We start from the raw sequence: 26,523 nt of genomic DNA, 5'->3' as shown, positions 1-26,523 counted from the left end.
AAATAAGACTCACAACTAGCTTGACCATAAAAAATCACCTGAGCATCTTTCACATCACTAACCGTGGCCATGCAATAACCAGGAAAGAATGAAAATTTAAAAATAAATAGTTGATTTCAAACTTCAACTCTTACATTTCTACACTGATATCTAAAAAAATCTTTTAAAAAGCAAAATCAAAACCAGTTAAAGACTACCTTACATATAGACTTTATTTGGGATTCATTCTTTTCACTTTCCTACATTCGATTTTGGACTCATTCATGGGAGGGAAAAAAAAAAAAAAGCTGACCATCAGGATATTCCTTCTCTAGAACTCAAAAAGAACAAAAAGACTTCACTCTAGGAGGATCTCTAAGCCTTAGGTCCTTGACTTTCACTTAAAGGTCATTAAATCAACCAATGGTGAGATTTTCTAAGGCAGTGATTCTCAAATATAGTCCCTGGACCTCCATTATCAGCTAGAATGGAGCGGGGAGATGTATGAGAATTCTGGGCATATTCTGCAATATAAGAATGCAGTATTCTCAGGAATGAAAAAGACAGAAAGACAGTGTATCTAAATAACTTTTTAGGATTTTTTAGGATTATCATTACCATTCATTTGTATATGTAGTCATTACTATTCTATTTCTTACCTCAAATTCTTTTCCATCAATTCAATTCCTTTCTAATTCTTAACTACTGGATTCCACTCTGTGGCACCAAAAAGCAAAGCAATTTTTTATTCAGAGTTTCGTATTATTCCACACTGTCTAGACTTTAATCCTCTGTCCACACAATTTTGTAAAAACGTACAACAGCTGTACTTTTTATTTCTAGACGTAGGCTAGTTTCTATTTAACTGTCTTATGGATAAAAAAGGCAATTACTTTACCTTAAGCATCCCCCCAAATCTCCTGTTCTGGGGAGGATTAAACTAAGACAAGAAATGAGCAAACATCCAACAGCAGGGAACTTTGATCCAGGTCATTCATTACTTTGGGCATTTCGTACAGCTCTTTTGATAAAATTTTACAAAGTCTAAGCTAAGAATCTAAATTAAAAATCTGGTAAAACATTTTTATTTTGCACATGAAGAACTGAGGTCCAAAGAGATTAGGTGAGTTGTCCTAAATTACAAACTGTATGGGATTAAAACTCAAGACCTCCTGACATCCTTTATAATTCTGGCAGTAATAGGAAAAATGGAAAGGAAGGAGTCCGTGAGTTCCAAACGAGATCACATCCCAAATCTCAGAATTAGAGCTCTAAGCAAGAAACTACTCTGAACATACACCACATAGTCAGCCTCACCCCCCAAATATCCAAATGCATGTCCACACACATACACAAACACACATGCAGGCAGGGACAGGCATGCACACAAAAGCACACACACTCAGAGTTGTTCTTTGTAAGAATTACAAAGAAAACAGTTGACTTCAAATAGCAATTTGACTGTTAAGAACCACAGCATACAAAGCTGCTGATAAAGACATTTCCCTGCAAACGCTTCTATACTTTGTTTTAAAATATGTGTGTAAAATGTAATTACGTCAGTAAAAAGAAACAATTATGCTTTTAAATGTATGTTTTTACTATTTGGAAATGCAATTTAGGATGAAAGTACACATTGGAATTTAAATCTCCAGCAATAACACCAAAAATTTATCATCTATACCCACCTACTTTCCTCAAAGGTTTTAAAGCTCATAAGATCAATCAAACAAATGTAAAAAATAAAAATCATACACTGATGGTGGGATATGACTGGTAAAGATAAAAGCCTTTCTACAGTTTATTGAGTATTAAATATTGAGCTTCCTATTAATAGGAGAAACTTTACAGATTATATAATTTTCCTTGCCTCATTTAAGCAAACAATGCTATTTTATCCAGTAAGACTGTCTTTTTTCCCCCAGGGTCTAAACTTTTAAAAGAATCTATCATTCTTATACAAAAGGTTGTAAGCTACCTGACAGACAAGAGCATCATTGCTTCACATGGCCTTTTCCCCTCTGTGACAAGAATCAAGGGGATAATGTTACTAATGAAAGCATTTTGATTCATTCTTTCTTTTCTTCTACTTCTTCAAAATAGCCAAACAAAGTCTTACAGCTCATTTAATTTAACCCACACGTTTATAAAGACTCTTTCTCTATTTTCTCTTTTCTTCCTGTGACCAGGATACTTGGCGCTGCTCTAATATCCAAGATTATAAAAAGCCAATGAGTCCTGTTCTAAAGCAAAGACTGTGACCAAACAGAAAATATATTCAAAGGTTAAACATGAAGCTCTGTTAACTCAAGATAGGAAATAATATCGCCTTTTTAAATTACATATCAGCTCTTGAAATAGTATGTTCATTTGGCTTACCAAAGTTCTGTGAGAAAACTCTACCTCTCTGCTGCAATTTCCAATCCAAGCATAAAGACGACTAACTTCATCTGTCATCATTTCTCCCCAAAGTATTCTACAGCCATTTTTAGTCTCCCACATCATCACACATTTATTCAGCAACTATTTATTAAGCACCAATATATGCCAGGCAGTGGGCTGGGCTCAAGGGATACACTGCTAGACAAAACAAATGTGGATCCTGCCATTCAAACCTTGCGCACGAGGCGGCTCATACAGAAAATGAATGACATATATAATAATAGCATTAACCATGTGCCAGGCACTGTTGTGAACAAACTCATGTTTTAATTGTCCTAATCCTCACAATAATCCTCAAAGATACTTTTCTGTATGAAGGTAAGTGAAGCAGAGAGATTAGGTAACTTGTCCAAGGTCATTACAAAGTCAGTAGTAATATACATAATTAAAAGCCATAATAAGCTGTCTGAAAGGAGCTAAACAAAGACAATTAGTGGGGTGGGAGTGTATGGCTATCCTTCTGGGAACACTTCTGGGAACAGCTGCAGTTATTATAAGAGCAGCAGTTCTCACTGGTCTCTGTGACCAATTCAGAGCCAAAACTATTTTCATAATAATAAAGCATTATTTGCCCTTTTCACTGTGTTGACATTTATTCCAAAGATGTTAAAGCAATAATGACTAGAAGGCTGACAACACATCAAGGCAGTGCCACCAAACTACCAGTAGTCAATGTATGCTTCACTAACATGCACTCCCAGTACAAAACAAAAAACACTTCAAAATGTCCCAATAAAGCAGCAAAATTATCAATTTCTAAAAATCTCAACCCTTGAGTAAGTTTTTAATGTTCTGTGGGATGAAATGGGAAGCATGCATAAAGCATCCCTGATGCTTCCCCGACGGCTCAGACTGTAATACAGGAGACTTGGGTTCAATCCCTGGGTCGGGAAGATCCCCTGGAGGAGCAAATGGCAACCCACTCCAGCATTCTTGCCTGGAAAATTTCAACAGAGGAGCCTGGCGGGCTACAGTCCATGGGGTTGCACAGAGTCAGACACTACTGAGCGACTAAAACTTGCCTTTTCATTTTCACTTTGCTGTGTATCAAACTATTTTTTCTTAAGAAAAAAGCACTTATGCAACTGCTTAAATTGCAAAGCTGAACACTTTTTTCTTGGAACACATTTTTATTTGAAAGAAGAACAAACTGTGGTTAAGATTGATATATCTGGCAGACATGTTCTTAAAGATAAATAAAGTGAATCTGGTATTCCAAGGAAAACAACTGACAGCATTTGTTGCCAATGGTAAAAATTTACACTTTCAAGTGAAATTTAGAATTTTGGAAAATCTGAATCCAGCACCATAAACCTGACAGCTTCCCAAAAATTTCTCATGTGACTGGAGAGATTTTTTGATATTCTATTATGAGGTGTGTCCACATTTGGAAGATCTGGATAACCCAGCAAACCAATGTTTTCAAAATGACCACACAAAACGTTAAAATCATGCCTTGGTAAAGATTCATTCAAAGGCTACAAGAGATAGACCAATGTATTTTAATGTGACAGTATATAAAAAGTTCACTGATAGTTTCATACTCCACAGTGTAACTAATTTTTAAGTAACTACCTTTTACTATCAAAGAATATCCATAATTATCTGAAATAGCTATTAAAATACTGCTCCCTTATCGAAGTACTTATCTCTGTGAGGTCAAAGTTTCTTTCTAGAGCCAAAACCACATATCACAACTGTCTGAATGTAAAAGCAGATACAAGAGTCCAGCTATCTATTGAGACAGATTGTTTTTTTAATGTAAAACAATGCTACTCATAATTTTGGGGGAAGTATAGTTATTTTAACTCAGATGACCATTATATCTACTACTGCAGGCAGGAATCCCTCAGAAGAAATGGAGTAGCCATCATGGTCAACAAAAGAGTCCAAAATGCAGTACTTGGATGCAATCTCAAAAACGACAGAATGATCTCTGTTCATCTACAAGGTAAATTATTCAATATCACAGTTATCCAAGTCTATGCCCCAACCAGTAATGCTGAAGAAGCTGAAGCTGAACAGTTTTATGAAGAACTACAAGACCTTTTAGAACTAACACACAAAAAAGATGTCCTTTTCATTATAGGGCACTGGAATGCAAAAGGAGGAAGTCAAGAAACACCTGGAGTAAAAGGCAAATTTGGCCTTGGAATGTGGAATAAAGCAGGGCAAAGACTAATAGAGTTTTGCCAAGAAAATGCACTGGTCGTAGCAAACACCCTCTTCCAACAACACAAGAGAAGACTCTACACATGGACATCACCAGATGGTCAACACCGAAATCAGATTGATTTTATTCTTTGCAGCCAAAGATGGAGAAGTTCTATACAGTCAACAAAAACAAGACCAAGAGCGGACTGTGGCTCAGATCATGAACTCCTTATTGCCAAATTCAGACTCAAATTGAAGAAAGTAGGGAAAACCACTAGACCATTCAGGTATGACCTAAATCAAATCCCTTATGATTATACAGTGGAAGTGAGAAATAAATTTAAAGGCCTAGATCTGATAGATAGAGTGCCTGATGAACTATGGAATGAGGTTCGTGACATTGTATAGGAGACAGGGATCAAGACCATCCCCATGGAAAAGGAATGCAAAAAAGCAAAATGGCTGTCTGAGGAGGCCTTACAAATAGCTGTGAAAAGAAGAGAGGTGAAAAGCAAAGGAGAAAAGGAAAGATATAAGCATCTGAATGCAGAGTTCCAAAGAATAGCAAGAAGAGATAAGAACGCCTTCCTCAGTGATCAATGCAAAGAAATAGAGGAAAACAACAGAATGGGAAAGACTAGAGATCTCTTCAAGAAAATTAGAGATACCAAGGGAACACTGCATGCAAAGATGGGCTCAATAAAGGACAGAAATGGTAGGAACCTAACAGAAGCAAAAGATATTAAGAAGAGGTGGCAAGAATACTGTACAGAAGAACTGTACAAAAAAGATCTTCACAACCCAGATAATCATGATGATGTGATCACTAGAGCCAGACATCTTGGAATGTAAAGTCAAGTGGGCCTTAGAAAGCATCACTACGAACAAAGCTAGTGGAGGTGATGGAATTCCAGTTGAGCTGTTTCAAATCCTGAAAGATGATGCTGTGAAAGTGCTGCACTCAATATGCCAGCACATTTGGAAAACTCAGCAGTGGCCACAGGACTGGAAAAGGTTAGTTTTCATTCCAATTCCAAAGAAAGGCAATGCCAAAGAATGCTCAAACTACCGCACAATTGCACTCATCTCACATGCTAGTAAAGTAATGCTCAAAATTCTCCAAGCCAGGCTTCAGCAATACGTGAACTGTGAACTCCCTGATGTTCAAGCTGGTTTTAGAAAAGGCAGAGGAACCAGAGATCAAATTGCCAACATCCGCTGGATCATGGAAAAAGCAAGAGAGTTCCAGAAGAACATCTATTTCTGCTTTATTGACTATGCCAAAGCCTTTGACTGTGTGGATCACAATAAACTGTGGAAAATTCTGACAGAGATGGGAATACCAGACCACCTGACCTGTCTCTTGAGAAATCTGTATGCAGGCCAGGAAGCAACAGTTAGAGCTGGACATGGAACAACAGACTGGTTCCAAATAGGAAAAGGAGTACATCAAGGCTATATATTGTCACCCTGCTTATTTAACTTCTATGCAGAGTACATCATGAGAAACGCTGGACTGGAAGAAGCACAAGCTAGAATCAAGATTGCCGGGAGAAATATCAGTCACCTCAGATATGCAGATGACACCACCCTTATGGCAGAAAGTGAAGAGGAGCTAAAAAGCCTCTTGATGAAAGTGAAAGAGGAGAGAGAAAAAGTTGGCTTAAAGGTCAACATTCAGAAAATGAAGATCATGGCATCTGGTCCCATCACTTCATGGGAAATAGATGGGGAAACAGTGAAAACAGTGTCAAACTTAATTCTTTTGGGCTCCAAGATCACTGCAGATGGTGACTAAAGCCATGAAATTAAAAGACGCTTACTCCTTGGAAGAAAAGTTATGACCAACCTAGATACTATATTTGAAAGCAGAGACATTACTTTGCCGACTAAGGTCCGTCTAGTCAAGGCTATGGTTTTTCCTGTGGTCATGTATGGATGTGAGAGTTGGACTGTGAAGAAGGCTGAGCACCAAAGAATTGATGCGTTTGAACTGTGGTGTTGGAGAAGACTCTTGAGAGTCCCTTGGACTGCAAGGAGATCCAACCAGTCCACTCTGAAGGAGATCAGCCCTGGGATTTCTTTGGAAGGAATGATGCTAAAGCTGAAGCTCCAATACTTTGGCCACCTCATGTGAAGAGTTGACTCATTGGAAAAGACTCTGATGCTGGGAGAGATTGGGGGCAGGAGAAGGGAACGACAGAGGATGAGATGGCTGGATGGCGTCACAGACTCGATGGACGTGAGTCTGAGGGAACTCCAGGAGATTGTGATGGACAGGGAGGCCTGGCGTGCTGCAATTCATGGGGTCGCAAAGAGTTGGACACGACTGAGCGACTGAACTGAACTGAGAGTTATTTTAATTAATAATTATATTAACACACAATGGGTTTATTGTTGCTTTTTTAATATATACATTTTTTTTGAAGTATAGTTGACTTACAATGTTTCACATGCACAGCAAGATTATACATGTTTATATAGTTATATACATATACATATATTATCTTTGAAATTATTTCCATGATAGGTTATTACAAGATGTTGACTAGTTCCCTGTGCTATATCCTGTCACTACTTTTAACTGATATAATACCAGGTTGGCCAAAGGTTCATTTGGGAAACACTGAATGAATCTTTTCAGTTCTGTTCAGTTCAGTTGCTCAGTCATGTCTGGCTCTTTCCGACCCCATAGACTGCAGCATGCCAGGCTCCCCTGTCCATCACCAACTCCTGGAGCTTGCTCAAACTCATGTCCATAGAGTCGGTAATGCCATCCAACAGTCTCATCCTCTGTTCTCCCCTTCTCCTCCTGCCTTCAATCTTTCCCATCATCAGGGTCTTTTCCAATGAGTCAGTTCTTCGCATCAGGTGGCCAAAGTGTTAAGAGTTTCAGCTTCAGCAACAGTCCTTCCAATGAATATTCAGGACTGATTTCCTTTAGGATTGACCGGTATGATCTCCTTGCAATCCAAGGGACTCTTGAAGTCTTCACCAACACCACAGTTCAAAAGCATCAATTCTTCAATGCTCAGCTTTCTTTATGGTCTAGCTCTCACATCCATTCATGACTACTGGAAAAACCATAGCTTTGACTAGACGGACCTTTGTTGGCAGAGGAATGTCTCTGCTTTTTAATATGCTATGTAGGTTGATCATAACTTCTTTCCCAAGGAGCAAGCGTCTTTTAATTTCATGGCTGCAGTCACCATCTGCAGTGATTTTGGAGCCCCCCAAGTAGTCTCTGTTTTCGTTGTTTTCCCATCTATTTCCCATGAAGTGATGGGACCAGATGCCATATCTTAGTTTTCTGAATGTTGAGTTTTAAGCCAACTTTTTCACTCTCCCCTTTCACTTTCATCAAGAGGCTCTTTAGTCTTCGCTTTCTGCCATAAAGGTGGGTCATCTGCCTATCTGAGGTTATTGATATTTTTCCCGGCAATCTTGATTCCGGCTTGTTGAATCCTTTGGCCAATGCAGTAAATATTTAGTTTTCTCAGTTTTAATTTCTAATACAGTAAATACCAGTAGATATAACCTGTATTTCTCTTTCTCATAGAAAGCTCTCTGAGGACCTTATAATTGTAAAGGAGTCCTGAGACCAAAAAGTTTAAGAATTATTGTTTTAGTTTCTGAAAGGAGACCCATGTGGACTGGGCCATACAGAAAACAATGGGAAGAATGATAAGACATGACACTGGAGAGCTATCCAGAGGTCAGATCCCAGAGAGCTCATCAGTGATAAAGAATCTGAATTAACTCAAAGTACAATTGAGGAATTTGAAACAGAATGATATGACCATATTTATGTTTTTTAAAAGGCAGCTATGTGTAATATGGGAGGCAATGTGACTGAACTAGAGTTAGGGGATCTGAAATGGAAGAAAGTAGATAAATCTGTGGTGTATTTTTAAAAGTTAAAGTATTTTAAACCTCAAAATGAAGTTCCAAACAATATCAAAATGCTTTCAGTTTTCATTTTAATGTAAAGAATTCAGTTGCTCTATGACCAAACTGGAGGCGGAGTGAAGAGAATGAACCTACCCAATATACTAGAAACATTACAAGTACACTAAATCCATACTCAGTACTCTAATACAGTGATGTTTAAAGTTACTTTCAGTCAGCTTCAACTTGTTCTTAAAATGGAATATCATGAAATAGTAACTCAGAAATCATATCTTTGTGACTGATTCAGTCATTCAATAATGTGGTGGGCACCATCTTAGACACAATGGATAGCAGAGTTGCCCAGAGAGACACCATCCCAGCTCTCATGAAACCTGTATTACAGAATGATTACTGGTAATCCCTGAGGATTCATGGCAGAACAAAGTAACGTTGTTTCAAATGATTTACTCATTCAAATAAACATTTGTAGAGTATATACACTGTACCAGGATCTGGAGAAAAAAATTGATAAGACATGGATTCTGCCCTTGAGGATTTTACGTCTAATAGAATGGCATTAAAAATACATTTCCAATTATGATGTAAAGTGTTGTAAACACCTGTACAGAGGCATGTGTGATGTACCAATTCAAGAAGAAACAAAGGGAGTCAGAAAGAAGGGAATGCCGAATGGAGATCAGCTAATACACAGAGAAGGGGAAGGTCTGAGATATGAAAACCGCTAGCAGGCGAGATACAGAGACAAGCAGGTCAGGAAGGTTAATATTTAACGTATGAGTTCCAAATTTCCAAAAATTGGCCCCTGAAAGGGGCCAATTCTGTAGTCCACATATATAAGTCAATTTGATAACCACACTGAAAAGAGTTATTGACTTCTCAATATGGTGTGGGAAGAACCATGCAGAGAAGAAACTACCAACCAATTTTCAGAAACCAAAATGGGTTCACACAGGGATACTGTTACCCTCAAAAGTCAGCTTTCACAAGCATTTGATAGTTCAGATAATTTCACCTATAACAAAATCTTGACCTTCAAGGAGCTTACTTTACAGAAGTAGAGAAATGTGGCAACCACTAGTTACAGTCCAATGTAACAAATCTTATAACAGCTTGAGTTTCAAGGTGTTATGACTAAGGCTTGCTGGGTGAGGAAAGCCTTCAAAACAAATGGTGATGTAAGTGGTGTCTTGAAAGATGAGGGTGTTTGATCCTCTAGACAAAGGCGACAGAGAAGTTACTATACACAAAAGTCTATGCCGAAGTAGAGATGCCAAGAAAGAGCAGGCCTATTCAGAGAAAAGAAATTAGACCAGTTTGACTGAGGGACAAGCAGCTAACAAGGGGTGAGGAGAGATAAGGACAAACAGACTGGGCACTGATCAATGTGCCAGCATATGAATTTTAGCCAGTAAGTGATAATGTGGCTGCTAAGTCACTTCAGGCGTGTCCAACTGTGTGCAACCCTATGGACAGTAGCCTGCCAGGCTCCTCTGTCCATGGGATTCTCCAGGCAAGAATACTGGAGTGGGTTGCCATTTCCTCCTCCAGGGGATCCTCCCAACCCAGGGATCAAACTCACGTCTCTAATGTCTCCTGCATTTACAGGTGGGTTCTTACCACTAGTGCCACGTGGGAAGCAGTGATAAGGAGGTATCCAAAGAGAGTAACAGAGTCAGAGCTGTCTTTTTTGATATGAACCTTAATATGAATCACTTTAGAATGAATTCTGGCAATGAAAGGATGATTTGGAGGGGTTAAGAAGTAATTAGGAAACCACGTTGCTGTGCTGTGCTTAGTCACTCAGTTGTATCCGACTTTTAGCGACCCCATGCACTGTAGCCCACCAGGCTCCTCTGTCCATGGGATTCTCCAGGCAAGAATCCTGGAGTGGGTTGCCATGCCCTCCTCCAGGGCATCTTCCCAACCCAGGGATCGAACCCAGGTCTTCCGCATTGCAGGCGGATTCTTTACTGTCAGAGCCACCAGGGAAGCCCAGGAAACTATGTTGGGAATATGCAAAAAAGGATGAAGATCTTAACAACGCACAGACTCCTAAATGCGACCCATTCTCTTCTCTGCCAGTCCTGCTCCGTCTTCTGGGTTTCTTACTTCAGTGAGTGGTATCAGTCTCCTACAGGTGTCATAACAAATTACCACAAACTAGGTGGCTTAAAAGGACAAAGTTTCATTCTCTCACAGCTCGGAATGCAGGACCCTGGAATCCAGGTAGTGGCACGGCTCATGACTCCTGGAGACCCTGAAAGAGAAACTATCCCATGCCGGTCTCCTAATGCCATGGCTGTTTGACTTGTATGCCTGTCCCTCTTCAATCTCTGACTCCATCCTCACATAGCCTTCTTCTCTGAGTCTCTGTGCAGCCTCTGAAGATACTCGGTCACAATCTGCTATGACCTTATCTCCATCCGCACATTAATTACATTTCCAAAGACCCTATTTCCAAATAAGGTCACATTCTGAGGTTCTGTGTGTAGATATGAATTTGGGGGGAAGCACCATTCAAGCCACTGCAGGTATCAACCAATACATTTCCCAAATAGAAATGGGATGCCACCCATAACCCTTCCTCTTCCTATACATCTACATGATTATCAAATACAGGTTATACTCCTCTAAAGATTATCTCCTTTTCTTCATCCCCAATACCATTTTCATTTCAGTAACACTCTTGTGTGTACAGCAAACTTCCTGCTATGGCAGTGGATGAATGCAATTATTACTCTCATTACTATGTATGTTGGAGAAGACTCTTGAGAGTCCCTTGGACTGCAAGGAGATCCAACCAGTCCATTCTGAAGGAGATCAGCCCCAGGTATTCTTTGGAAGGAATGATGCTAGGGCTGAAACTCCAGTACTTTGGCCACCTCATGCGAACAGCTGACTCATCAGAAAAGACTCTGATGCTGGGAGGGATTGGGGGCAGGAGGAGAACGGGACAACAGAGGATGAGATGGCTGGATGGCATCACCAACTCGATGGACATGAGTCTGAGTGAACTCTGGGAGTTGGTGATGGAAAGGGAGGCCTGGCGTGCTGCAATTCATGGGGTCGCAAAGAGTCAGACACGACTGAGCAACTGAACTGAACTGTTTGTATAACTGGAGAAAGTCATACAACAGGGCAGGCTGGTTGCACCGTGAATTTATGGTAACTCTCAATTGCCTCAGCACTGCCTGGCAGTCCTTCTATTTGACTGGCCAACTTGCTATGGCCCTCTCTCATTACTATTTCAGATTTTGCTCACTGTCCTTGGGCTTTTACTTTCAACCACTTCCACTTGTTGTCCCAGGCTGCTATTCTATACAGAATAAAGACACCATCACACAAAACACTCCCTCCCACTTCTGTGCTCATGATCTCTCCTTTCCCTTTAAGTGTAACAGCGGTCTTTTCAATTGACATCAGTCTCTCGACCTGTATTCTGACCCTCATCTTCATTCAGAAAGCTGACTGCTACTGATAATCCCCCTCTTTTCCCTAGAATATTCAGATTTTCCCTCAACTAGATGCTGTTCATTAGCTTCCAAACATGTTTACCTTTATTTTTCCGTTAAAAAAAAGTGAAAACAGTACGTCCCCTGAACGCCCCCTCCTGGCTATCCAGCCACACTCAACTGCTTCTGGTTGCTTTTCTCTCTACCTCCTTTCCCAACCAGAGATAAATGTGTTTTTGGAGAGATTGGTTTTTCATATTCTGTAGTCCTGGGCCCCTTACTTAATCCCTGTAAAATGAGAATAATAAACCCACCCCACATGACTTCTGAGAAATAGGTAAATCAATACACATAGAAGACACAGGACAGAGCTGGGCCCATAGTAACTGACCAGCAGTTAGCAATATAGTCATTGCTGATAATATCTCATGTCCTTTTTCCATGTCCTTTTATCCAGCCAACTGACCCGGTGGAATCATTCTGAATTCCCTCATCCCTCTGTTCCAACCCACCCCTAGACTCTGTTTATTTTCACTCTCAAATCTCTCTTGTTCTGAACACTTTCCTCTGTCTCTGCTATCCTATTCCCATCATCTCACATGGATCAGAATTAAGAGCCCCCAATGGTTTTCTGCATTTATTCATTTTATTTCCACAAACTCTCTCCTTATCACAGCCAGAGTGAACTATTCTAATTCCTATGAGATTACCACCTAATTTAAAATATTTCCTATTTTTATGATAAAGTCCTCAAATCTACTACATGGTCTAGAAAATCATAAAGATGTAGTCCCTAGGTACTTGTTCAAACTTCTTTTGCTCTCTGCTTGTAACACATTATCAACTCTCAGTTCTTCAAATGGATTAGCACTCACCTATCACCAGAGCTTTCATTTCCTGTTCTCTCCACTGAAATGTTGAATGATACTCCTATTTCTCTTGGCCTAATTAATTCTTACTCATCCTTTACATTTTAACCAAATGGTCACTTCCTCCAAAGAAGCCTTCCTTGATCACCTAGAACAGGTTCTCATTACTCTATGTTCCTCAAAGTTGGAATTTCACATTTACATGATAATTATTTCAAAAAATTCCCCCAACAGAATCCAAGTTTCCTAACAATGATGACTGTTTTTGCTCTCCATTGTATACCAAGTGCCCAACACAGCACATGGCACATAGCACTCAATAATCTATATTGGATCAATATTAAAATTCAAGTTCAATGCTGCAAACAGTCCCACTGCTTGTTTAAAAACAAAATACTTCTGCACTAGTCTAGAATGCTGCCCAGTTTATCCAAGTATGGAATATGGTACTAGAGACTAAATATGAATGGCCTTCGGCAAAGGGAAATCAATGTAGTAATTACTGAAAAGAGCAAGGATGGGGAATTCCCTGGTGGTCCTGCTGCTGCTACTGCTGCTAAGTCGCTTCAGTCGTGTCCAACTCTGTGCGACCCCATAGATGCCAGAGCCCACCAGGCTCCCCGTCCCTGGGATTCTCCAGGCAAGAACACTGGAGTGGGTTGCCATTTCCTTCTCCAATGCATGAAAGTGAAAAGTGAAAGTGAAGTCGCTCAGTCGTGTCCGACTCTTCGCGACCCCATGGACTGCAGCCTACCAGGCTCCTCCATCCATGGGATTTTCCAGGCAAGAGTACTGGAGTGGGGTGCCATTGCCTTCTCTCCTGGTGGTCCAGTGGTTAGGATTTGGTGTTCTCACTGCCAGGGGCCTGGGCTTGATCCCTGGTCAGGGAACTAATATCCCTTGTAGACAAAACAAACAAAAAAAAAGAGCAAGGATGGACAAGTGAGAATGGGGGCAAGATTTTTTGGTCAGGGGGAAAGTTGGTTACTATTTTTGAAACCTACCATTTTACGGCACTACAATTGTTCATGAGCAGTTAACAGCCAATGTTAAATAAACTACAATAAAACTGATGCACTTAAAAACAAAAGAACAAAAAAGGAATAGCTTTAAAGCAGTAAAAAGACAGTATATCAGTTCATTTTCAGTGAACTCTAGATGGCTCTGAATAGTAAATCACTTTAAAAACGATACTGACTCAGCAATTGCTGAGGGAAAGGAGGATGTGACAGAAGATGTGCGGTGTAGCTGTTGTTTTAAAGAAGGGGTGAACAGGCAGAAAGCCGTGTTTCAAGACAGAGAAGTGAGTTTTCATAAAGCACAGGTTGTTGACCTTTGTTCTCCAACACCCACTCCTGCGGCTCCTACCACTACTACTGTCCCAGCCAGTTCCTGTGACTCCCCACAGCTGTTCCCAGTGGCTCACCATAGCAGGGACTCTCAAGCAGGTGGGAAGTATAAGAGAGAGGTGAGTGATTAAAAATGGCAATACCTCAAAATATTCTGAATTCTTTGCCCTCCCCTTCCCCTCTCTCCAAATACAACTTATGGAAAAAAGCGGTCATATAGATGCAATTTATGTATTTTTTTAAGTGCAACTTCTGATTTTTTTTTTTTTTTTTTTTTGTAGAACTATTTTCCTAACTACTGCTGCTGCAGCTGCTGCTAAGTCACTTCAGTCGTGTCCGACTCTGTGCAACCTCAGAGAAGCCCACCAGGCTCCTCTGTCCCTGGGATTCTCCAGGCAAGAACACTGGAGTGGGTTGCCATTTCCTTCTCCAGTGCATGAAAGTGAAAAGTGAAAGTGAAGTCGCTCAGTCGTGTCCAACTCTTAGCGACCCCATGTAGCCTACGAGGCCCCTCCGTCCGTGGGATTTCCCAGGCAAGAGTATTGGAGTGGGGTGCCATAGCCTTCTCCATTTCCTAACTACTATATTAATATTAAATTAACTACCTAAAGACAATAACTTAGCAGAAGAAGGGCAATCCAGAAGGATGCTCAATTTAAATCTAAGTTACTCTTGGAGGTGTCTGTTTCTTGATTATAAAAATATTTTATTATGGTAATATGCTTTAAGTATATTAAAGAACCGAAATTTGGTGCACATCTGGTGCACTACATCAGACCATAAGTGACCTCAAATATTATGCCTTAATGTCCATATCCTTAAAGCAATAAAATGAATTTAATTCACTTACTAAAAAATAAAACATGGCAAGAAAGTATGAAATCTTTGCTAAAATTTCAAGATCTCAAAAGACTGCTAAAGGTACACAGGGCCACCTCTGAAATTCTGCAGATGATACAAAGGCAGATCTACTTTGAAAGGCACTGCTGACAATGACTCTCTCCTCAGCAATACACAACGGATTCCATAAAAACTGCAGAAACTGTTAAACAGAGAAACAATACCCTTACAAAGAAGTCAACTGTAACTGAAAAAACACACAAACAACCCCTATTTTCTAAAATCTTCAAATCAAAAGCTTCAAGGATGTTAAAAAAAACGTGCCTACATTGTGATGGGCTAGCATTTCTTGTTTTGAGAAATAAAGCCACCTTCTAAGCCAGGACATGGAATCAGAATACATAATTATGATTTCTCAAAAAGAAAATGCATAATATAACTCTAAATACTCATTTAAAATATTTAAAGATGAAAAAACTGAGCATCACCTGCTCACAGAACAATCATTTCTCCAAAATTAGATTTTTAAAATCTGACATCAAAACATCAAAGTTTCCGTAAGTCTCTTAAAAAATGAATTAGACTTTGTTTCATTTTTAAAAACTCTGTTTATCCTCAGTGTGTGTGTGTGTATACTTACTCAGTTGTATCCAGCTTTTTGCGACCCTATGGACTGTTGCCTGCCAGGCTCTTCTGTCCTCAGTAAAAACTCTCAGTTATATAGGATGAATAGCAAAAGCTACTAAAGACCATCAAATGCAATGTCACTACCTGAATAAATAACCATCTTCTAGAAACTACAGCTAAATCAAGAAATCAAGAGACATTTTCACAGATGTAGATTAATAAATGATTAGCTTTATGTCAACACTTCCAACCTTTTCAAAAAGGGTAAAAGAAACTAACAGTTCTTTCAGTGAAGAAGAATCACAAAATCTCCCATATACAATTCTATGCTCATCAAAGATAAATTATACTACCTTTTTCATGACAGGAAAAAGAAAGAAAGCTAACTACTAAGCAAGGAGAGAATGCATTTCTGATATTCATATTGATTTGGATCCAGTGGGCAATCTCAATCATCACAACTGATAGTAACGATTTCTTAGGAAATCTAATGTCAAAGAGCTTTGCATATCGTTTATTATCCTATTTTTATCCACTTTAAAATGAAGACCCATTCTCTTATTTACATTAGATAATTAAAAATGCTCTTTATATAATAATGTTAATCTATCATGATTTCTAAATATTGTAAAAATGTGCTAATTTAATTTTCTGCAAAACATGGTAGGTTTTTTGGGAACTACTACTACTGCACTCACACCCACAACCAAGATGAGAGACTTAAGCAAATGATCGCTCTTCACACACTTTCAAAAACAAATCCAGATTTGGGGAAATGTAGTAAAGTACAGACACACCTCAATATTAGAAGTCATCTGAATAACCGTAGGGAGCTCTGGAGGTATGTGACTGTAATTTAAGGACTAACTGTAAACTGAGACAGACATTGATCCTATCTTGTTTATCCCATTTTCCTAAAAGCTTTGATCAAATTCCCCTAAATAGTTCATGCAGGCAAGGAATAGCGCTGTGTGCAACAATGAAAATTGACCTGAAATAGTCCAAAATAATCAGGATTGGCCATATACAAACCTGCAATGTGAAACTAGATCTAAAAAACTCAAATGTTAAAAGGTGAGCTAAAATATTCTTATGACGGAGCATCTTTGAGCTTCTGTGAAGTCTTAGGCTTCTTAACGAAAAGGCACAAGTAGACAGGTCTAATTAGTTCCTGTTTCCACCTCATAGAGATACCAGGCAGGTGGCTTTCAGGACCCCAGGAGACCTACATGTCAACCTACACAGCTCTTCCTGCTCTCACCTCACCTCACTCTTTTCCTTCACACACACGCACTCCCGCCACATAGGAAGCCCAGGTACCCGAGCTGGCAGTTTTTCACCGGTGCGTTAAATGAAGTCTGATGGCTGGAGCTGAATGCCACCCCCTCCAGGGCTCAAGGCTCACCTCTAGCTTGTGGTTGATTTGGGATACAGTCTGGGCTTTGTGGCAAAGCTGCGCAAAGCAGGAGCTCAGGCTGGTCATCTTCTGTCTCCCCTCATAAGTGATGTCCGCCTGGTCCGGATCAATCTCGCCCAGGAGCAGATCCACATCCACGAAGGCCTTGTCGAACTCCTTCTCCAGCACCTCCAGCCACCGGAACATAGATACTCCGCCAGGGGAGACCCCCACGGCGCAAGAGGCTCCCCCTGAGCCCCCTCCGGCCCCTGCCGGGCATGGACCGCCCGCCGACATGGCGCCGTCTAGGGCCTCCCCCGACTGCTGCTGACCCCGTCGTCCACCCCGCGAGAGGAACTGCTGGGACTGCGGGAAGCCCCGCGCACGCACGCTCCGTCCGTCCCCTCTCTTCCCCTCGCGTGGCTAACGCCGGCAACGAAGCCCCGGAGGGGCAAGAGCAGCAGAGCAGAGGCGACGGCGGTGGCACACGGAAGACGCGGGCCGTCCCACCTCGCGGCCCGCCCCCGCCGCGCCTGCGTAGAAAAGACCTAGGCAGACGCAGCCCTGAGGGACGAAATGGGCGGAGCTAGGGTGCGACCTTGGCCTATGAAAAGCCTCCGTTTGGGACCGGCCTGTCAACGGCCATATTGAGAACTGGCAAAGTCCAGCTTGAATCCCCGGGAGATGCATGGTGTGGGCTTCCAAGTTGGAAAAGCCCGGAGAAGAGAAGGGTGTCCACGTCGCAGAGAGGAACAGCTTCCACCCCTTTGACTTCATAGTGGGCAGGAACCGTTCTAAAGTAGTCCGACAAAGTTGCCGCGGTAACATTCTGTGGGAAGGGTGAGAAAGGGCCGTGTGAGCATGCGCAGTGGCCACGTTTTACCTTTTCCACTCCAGTTCCTGTTACGGGTGATGTGGGTGGGGTGGGTGGACACACTTGCTCTTCTCGGTAAACCAGGCCTTAAATTCTGGATGGAAACTGCCTAGAACTGCAAAGTTGAAGGACAGCGGCTCACCAGGTGTTGCTTAATTAAGAGGAGTCCTTTCCTCTTGTGATTAAAAGTCAGACAGCCTTGGGTTCAAGTTTTAAGTCCTATCCCCTATTAGCTGTGCCATCTTAGTTGTATTTTTTAACCTCAAAGCCTCAGTTTCCAAATTTTCTTTCGCTCAGTAATAAGGTAAAATGCTTAGCAGTGCTTGGCACTGCTGCTGCTGCTGCTGCTGCTAAGTCGCTTCAGTCGTGTCCGACTCTGTGCGACCCCATAGATGGCAGCCCACCAGGCTCCCCCGTCCCTGGGATTCTCCAGGCAAGAACACTGGAGTGGGTTGCCATTTCCTTCTCCAATGCATGACAGTGAAAAGTGAAAGTGAAGTCGCTCAGTCGTGTCTTACTCTTAGCGACCCCATGGACTGCAGCCTACCAGGCTCCTCCATCCATGGGATTCTCCAGTTAAGAGTACCGGAGTGGTGTGCCATTGCCTTCTCCGGCTTGGCACTTGATATTCCTTATTATCACACCACAGGTTATACATTTCCAAAGCAACTACCTAAAAAGATGTTCTTATTAAAAAAAACACTTGGATAGTGTTCCTACACGTGACATTTCAGTGAAACAAAATTATGAAGATTTACATATTCATAGACAGATTGAATGCAGAGCCCTGTTGAGGCATCAGGGGCACAAAAATGAATGAGATGTGACCCTCCCATTAGCAGAGCACATAGCTACAACTTTAATGTGACTATTGGGAGTATTGAGCAGCTGTTCTTTACCGTTCCATTTACTCACTCTCAATCCCCTTCCAGCCTAGTATTGAAAAGGAAGGAGAAAGTAGTCTGATATGGTAGGCTGGTGAGAACTGTCTCTCATAAAACATATTGCCTAAGGGAACACTTCACTGGCTAACTACAGACTCTCCAAGTTAATCTCCATCAAAGTCTGCACCGTGGGTCCCTCACTAATGCCAGTGAGGAATAAAAAATCATAGTGTTAGTTTGCCCTCTGGGTCAGGGCAGACTGTTCAACGTATCAGTTAATAAGGTTTTTTGGCTTCAACAAACTTGGCTAAGCAAAACTACTCAGATCCTTTCCTTGAGCTTAACTAGGCACATTCACACAGGTTTTACCCAGAAATAATATAAAACTAAGATTTGCATTTCCCACCCCCCAATCTCTGCTCCCAAATTAACTTAATTTTTATCTGCAAAATTTGCAAGAACATCATTACTGCAGCCACCAAGTTTCCAGCCACTTTCCCTATTCATAGTCCAGTTAGCAATCCATTTCCAGGAATTTAAAGTATAAAAATAATGTTAAGTTGGGGTTGAGGGGCCACGTACACATGAAACCACAATAATAGCTTTTAGTTATTGAATACATACTATGTGTTAAGCATTTTGTTATTTACTTTGCTTCTTTGACTCTCACAAAATTCTATGAATTAGCTGTTCTCAGTTTTTTATAAATGAGTCACAGAGAATTTAAGAATTTTGGTATATACCTAAAAATCCACTGAGGTGAGATTTCAATCTAGATGTCTTTTTCTCCAAAGTCTTAGCTGTTAATCATGGGGTATAGAAGGATGCAGAAATCCATCTCTTCATGTATAAGTTAATAAGTTGGCAAATCAGTCCCAAAGCTTTTTTTTTAAAATAATTCCTTCCCAGTTACAAGCCATATACAAACATTAATATATAAGAACTATTCGCAAAAATTAAGTGTAATACTCATTTTCTATTGCTTTTTGCTGTTGTTGTTGTTCAGTCACTAAGTCATGTCTGACTCTTTTATGACCCCATGGACTGTAGCCCATCAGGCTCCTCTGTCCCTGGGATTTCCCAGGCAAGAATATGGAGTAGGTTGCCATTTCCTTCTCCAGGGGATCTTCCTGACCCAGGAATTGAACCTGTGTCTCCTGCATTGTCAGGCAGATTCTTTACCACTACATCACCTGGGAAGCCCATTCTATTGCTTACCACTTTCTTTAGTTTATATAAACTACACCTGAAAATAAATTTAATTTTAAAAAAAATTCGGCTTCATGCTGTATGGGTACAACCAAAATGAATTTTAAGTATTTATGTATATCCAGTGCTCTGATCCTTGGTGAATAATGCCATTTTCAGGACTGAAGAACCCAACTCCACTTCTGTGTACAATTTTTACAACCACTCCAACAAGTCACACCGTTGTAACTCAGAACACTGTCAACTCATATTGTCCCTTCTCCTTCAGATGCTATGTAGCAGCTTCCTCATCCCTATGTGCTGCTCCTTGGTGCTACGTGACTATTTCAAATGCTCATGAGCACCCTTTTCGTAGATGTTATCTTCTGCCCACCTTGACTGGGGTTCTGCACTTTTGCAAGTCAAGCCTAGCACGGATGCAAAAGGCCTGGTTTGACGTTCTAGTGCTGCCATCTGTTGTCAGTGTGCTCTATCTACATGTGTTGCTTTGTGTTGGTCTTTGGAATTGTTCCTGACATTGTACAGGAGACAGGGATGAAGACCATCCCCATGGAAAAGAAATGCAAAAAAGCAAAATGGCTGTCTGGGGAGGCATTACAAATAGCTGTGAAAAGAAGAGAGGCAAAAAGCAAAGGAGAAAAGGAAAGATATAAGCATCTGAATGCAGAATTCCAAAGAATAGCAAGAAGAGATAAGAAAGCCTTCTTCAGCGATCAATGCAAAGAAATAGAGGAAAACAACAGAATGGGAAAGACTAGAGATCTCTTCAAGAAAATTAGAGATACCAAGGGAACATTTCATGCAAAGATGGGCTCGATAAAGGACAGAAATGGTAGGGACCTAACAGAAGCAGATGATATTAAGAAGAGGTGGCAATAATACACGGAAGAACTGTACAAAAAAAGATCTTCATGACCCAGATAATCATGATGATGTGATCACTAATCTAGAGCCAGACATCTTGGAATGTGAAGTCAAGTGGGCCTTAGAAAAAACATCACTATGAACAAAGCTAGTGGAGGTGATGGAATTCCAGTTGAGCTGTTTCAAATCCTGAAAGATGATGCTGTGAAAGTGCTGCACTCAATATGCCAGCACATTTGGAAAACTCAGCAGTGGCCACAGGACTGGAAAAGGTTAGTTTTCATTCCAATTCCAAAGAAAGGCAATGCCAAAGAATGCTCAAACTACCGCACAATTGCACTCATCTCACATGCTAGTAAAGTAATGCTCAAAATTCTCCAAGCCAGGCTTCAGCAATATGTGAACCGTGAACTCCCTGATGTTCAAGCTGGTTTTAGAAAAGGCAGAGGAATCAGAGATCAAATTACCAACATCTGCTGGATCATGAAAAAATCAAGAGAGTTCCAGAAAAAACATCTATTTCTGCTTTATTGACTATGCCAAAGCCTTTGCCTGTGTGGATCACAATAAACTGTGGAAAATTCTGAAAGAGATGGGAATACCAGACCACCTAACCTGCCTCTTGAGAAATCTGTATGCAGGTCAGGAAGCAACAGTTAGAGCTGGACATGGAACAACAGACTGGTTCCAAATAGGAAAAGGAGCATATCAAGGCTGTATATTGTCACCCTGCTTATTTAATTTCTATGCAGAGTACATCATGAGAAACGCTGGACTGGAAGAAACACAAGCTGGAATCAAGATTGCCGGGAGAAATATCAATAACCTCAGATATGCAGATGACACCTCCCTTATGGCAGAAAGTGAAGAGGAGTTTAAAAGCCTCTTGATGAAAGTGAAAGAGGAGAGCGAAAAAGTTGGCTTAAAGCTCAGCATTCAGAAAACGAAGATCATGTCATCTGGTCCCATCACTTCATGGAAAATAGATGGGGAAACAGTAGAAGCAGTGTCAGACTTTATTTTTTTGGGCTCCAAGATCACTGCAGATGGTGACTGCAGCCATGAAATTAAAAGACGCTTACTCCTTGGAAGAAAAGTTATGACCAACCTAGACAGTATATTCAAGAGCAGAGACATTACTTTGCCGACTAAGGTCCATCTAGTCAAGGCTATGGTTTTTCCTGTGGTCATGTATGGATGTGAGAGTTGGACTGTGAGGAAGGCTGAGCACCAAAGAGTTGATGCGTTTGAACTGTGGTGTTGGAGAAGACTCTTGAGGGTCCCTTGGACTGCAGGGAGATTCAACCAGTCCATTCTGAAGGAGATCAGTCCTGGGATTTCTTTGGAACGAATGCTAAAGCTGAAGCTCCAGTACTTTGGCCACGTCATGCGAAGAGTTGACTCAATGGAAAAGACTCTGATGCTGGGAGGGATTGGGGGCAGGAGGAGAAGGGGATGACCGAGGATGAGATGGCTGGATGGCATCACGGACTGGACGGACGTGAGTCTGAGTGAACTCCGGGAGATGGTGATGGACATGGAGGCCTGGTGTGCTGCAATTCATGGGATCACAAAGAGTTGGACATGACTGAGTGACTGAACTGAACTGAACTCAATATTTGTGGGACTTAATTTCCTGGGGTAATAAAATCTTCATACTTCTATTTGCAATTGCATTGGCAGGAAATTCTAAAAACTGTTTCATGAATCATGTTTATGTGATTAAAAAAAAATTTATTATATAACTTAAATGTGACAGTCTTGTTTTAAGAACTTATCCCTACAGAGTTTTACCATAAGGTATTACTAAGAATACAGTGGGGGACTGAGGAAACTGGGGAAAAAGGGAAGATGTTAAAGATTTCTTTGATGGGTAGTGGTAATTAGCTGTGAGGTTAGTATGGATTTCAACAGGCAGATTCTTTAGCATTTGAGCCACCAGGGAAGCCCAAACGTTAATTAGCACATCATTAATTGCAAAGGCACTGTAGTTGAGTAGACTTGGAAACCTACCTTGAACTGTAGAGAGAGACTACCATTTATTGAATGCTATTGTGTGCCAGGCCCTGTACTAAGCTTCACATGTTTCATTTATTCTCCAGTAATCCTACCAGGAAAAGAAAAAGGTATTAAGTACCATTGGTCACTGGAAACAGTTGTATAATGAATAAGGGTGAAAATCCACTAGCGTTTTACTTGAGCAGTGGGAGGAAAGTACATACATACTTATATGTATTATTTATATTTATTCATATTTGCTAATAATCTGAAGCTCTTTGATACACATGCTGAATAAGTTTGGGCATTCCAAAGTGACTTATTAACCTCATCCTCCTGGTTATTTCTGTTTCATATACAAATGGAACAACTGTTTGCCCTCTTGTTTTTAAAACTTGAGAATTCTGGTGCAGTGATGTAGGATTAGCTCAGAAACCTCTTCCAAGAAGAACCTTCTTTTTTTTCTCATGTTGGTCTGTGGACATGTTCCCTGTCTGCGGCTGCTGCTGCTGCTGCTAAGTCGCTTCAGTTGTTTCCAACTTTGTGCGACCCCATAGACGGCAGCCAACCAGGCTCCCCCGTCCCTGGGATTCTCCAGGCAAGAACACTGGAGTGGGTTGCCATTTCCTTCTCCAATGCATGAAAGTGAAAAGTGAAAGGGAAGTTACCCAGTCATGTCCAACTCTTAGCGACCCCATGGACTGCAGCCCACCAGGCTCCTCCGTCCATGGGATTTTCCAGGCAAGAGTACTGGAGTGGGGTGCCATTGCCTTCTCCGGTTCCCTGTCTAGTTTTCTGAAAATACTTGTTACAGCATTTACCATACATTTTTTAGCAACAATAATGGTATCTTGCTTATTTTTGAATCCCAGATCCTAACACAGGGCCTTGAATCTAGTAGGAATGCTGAAAATATGTGTGGTCAGTTTAAAAATTGAGACGTTACAATAGTCTACTTAGAAAATTCTAAAGACAGTCACTTATTAAGATATACTTTTGACACATGCTAGAGAGTAAAACTAAATATATTTTCATATTAGCTCAACAGTTAGGAATATCTATAAAATATATGTTCCTTTAAAATCCAAGGAATATTTTTCCCAACCTAAAGAGAAAAGTTCATTTAACAGTTTATTAGTGATTTCACTAATAAACCCAGCATAATTTAGGCTTCAATAATTATTTTACTTACTCTATACTTTTAAGTTTTTAAGATAATAATTTTTCGTTGTGTACCCAAATCTAAAACAAAACATAGCAAAAAGTAATTTTAAAAATTTCTGTTATTTTTAATGTTGTCATACTACCCAAAACAACCTAAAGATTTAACGGGATCCCTATGAAATTACCCATGACATTTTTCACATAACGAGAACAAATAATTTGATAATTTATATGGAACCATGAAAGACCCATTATTGCCAAAGCAATCCTGAGGAAAAAGAACAAAGCAGGAGGCACAATCCTCCCAGATATCAGACAGTACTACAAAGCTACAGTAATCAAAACAGCATAGATCTACACAAGCAGAAATATGGATCAATGGAACAGAATAGAGAACCTAAAAATAAACCCACATACCTATGGTAAATTAATCATCAACAAAGGAAGAAAGAATACACAAGGGGGAAAAGACAATCTCTTTAGCAAGCAGTGTTGGGAAAGTTGCACAGCCAGATGCAAATCAATGAAATTAGAACATACCCTCACACCACACACAAAAATAAACTCAAAATGGCTTAAATACCTAAATGTAAGACATGACCCCATAAAACTCCTAGAATAGAACATAAGCAAAACATTCTCTGACGTAAATTTTAGCAATGTTTTCTTAGGTCAGTCTCCTAAGGCAACAGAAATAAAAGAAAATGTAAAAAAAAAAAAAGTGGGACTGAATCAAACTTAGAAGCTTTTGCACAGCAAAAGAAACGATTAAGTGAAGCAAACAACTGAGACTGGGAGAAGCTACTTGCAAATGATGCAAATGACAAGGGATTAATTTTCAAAATTCACAAATAGCTCATACAATTATTCAATAACAAAAACAGTTCAATCAAAAAAATGACTCAGTTCAGTTCAGTCGCTCAGTCGTGTCTGACACTTTGCGACCCCATGGACTGCAGCACACCAGGCTTCCCTGTCCATCACCACCTCCTGAAGCTTGCTCAAACTCATGTCCACCAAGTTGGTGATGCCATCCAACCTAAATAGAAGCCATCTATTTAGATTGGAAGATCTAAATAGACATTTCTCCAAAGAAGACATACAGATACCAGTAGGCACATGAAAAGATGCTCGTCATTGCTAATTAAGAGTAATGTAAATCAAAGCTACAGTCAGGTACCACCTCACGTGAATCAGAATGGCCATCATTAAAAAGTCTATGATAATAAATGATGGAGAGGGTGTGGAGAAAAGGGAACCCGCTTACACTGCTGGTGGAAATGTAAATTGGGGCAGCCACTATGCAAAACAGTATGGAGGCTTCTTAAAAAACTAAAAATAGAGTTGCCATATGACCAGCAATCTCACTCCTGCGCATATAGCCAGACAAAACTATTACTTGAGGATAATTACATGTACCCTTATTTTCATGGCAGCACTATTTATAATACAATAGCCAAGGCATGGAAATAACCTAAATGTCCATCTACAGAGAAGTGAATAAAGAAGATGTGATACATAGATCAAATACACACACACACACACACACACACACACACACAGCTTCCCAGGTGGCACTAGTGGTAAAGAACCTGCCTGCCAATGCCAGAGCAGGAGACGTAAAAGACACAGTTTCAATCCCTGGGTCAGGAAGATCCCCTGGAGAAGGAAATGGCAACCCACTCCAGTATTCTTGCCTAGAAAATCCCATGGACAGAACAGCCTGGTGGGCTGCAGTCCATAGAGTTGCAAAGGGTCAGACATGAATGAAGCGACTCAGCACACACGCACGTACACATACGTATAATGGAATATTACTTCTTCATAAAAAGAACGAAGTAGTGCCACTTATAGCAACATGGATGGACCTAGAGATTATCATATTAAGTGAAGTAAGTCAGAGAAAGATAAATATCATATATCACCTTCATGTGGAATCTAAAAATAAATGATACCAATGAAGATACCCAGCAAGGTACCTAGAAGCAGGCATACAGACACAGAGAGCAGACTTGTAGGGCGAAGGGAAATGGAGGAGGGAAGGACTGGGAGTTTGGGATTCACAGATGCAAACTATGATTCATAGGATGAATAAATAACAAGCTCTTACTGTAGAGCACAGGGAATTGTGTTTAATATCCTATGCTAAGCCATAATGGAAAAGGATATGAAAAAAGAATATATATAGGTATAACTGAATCACTTTGTTGAACAGCAGAAATTAACATTGTAAATAAACTATATTTCAATAAAGTTTGCAGAAATCCATATTACTATATTTCTATTCCCTTACATGCTCAAATACTCGCTATAATTGCTTTCCCACTGTTACCTGATCTACATTCTTCATTTACCCTCTCCCACAGCTCCAGGTTTGGGTGAGCACTATCTAAAACTGCCATTTATCAACAATGCTATCCGAGTTTACTAATCACTGATTCTTCCTCATTCATCCACTGGCAAGTTACTGTTTACATCTCAGATGGTCAGACTTTACAGATCAGACAGAC

The 26,523-nt window shown here is 40.5% G+C and overlaps 1 protein-coding gene across 2 annotated transcripts in view; it reads right to left on the bottom strand.

Annotated features, from left to right (window-relative positions):
* The window catches only part of GOPC (golgi associated PDZ and coiled-coil motif containing), a 45,260-nt gene extending 27,686 nt beyond the window's left edge, over nucleotides 1-17,574 (bottom strand). Inside the window, exon 1 of one of the 2 annotated variants that reach the window (XM_069599166.1) lies at nucleotides 17,030-17,574. In XM_069599166.1, coding sequence (XP_069455267.1) covers nucleotides 17,030-17,317 — 288 coding nt within the window. In that variant the 5' untranslated portion in view covers nucleotides 17,318-17,574. The remainder of the gene's footprint in view (nucleotides 1-17,029) is intronic. The other variant, XM_069599168.1, reaches the window with a different exon arrangement.
* Between the last annotated feature and the right edge of the window lie 8,949 nt (nucleotides 17,575-26,523).

The sequence above is a fragment of the Ovis canadensis genome, chromosome 8 (genome assembly GCF_042477335.2).
Source record: "Ovis canadensis isolate MfBH-ARS-UI-01 breed Bighorn chromosome 8, ARS-UI_OviCan_v2, whole genome shotgun sequence".
Classification (NCBI taxonomy): Eukaryota; Metazoa; Chordata; class Mammalia; order Artiodactyla; family Bovidae; genus Ovis; species Ovis canadensis.
This window is presented reverse-complemented; position numbering and strand designations above follow the sequence as displayed.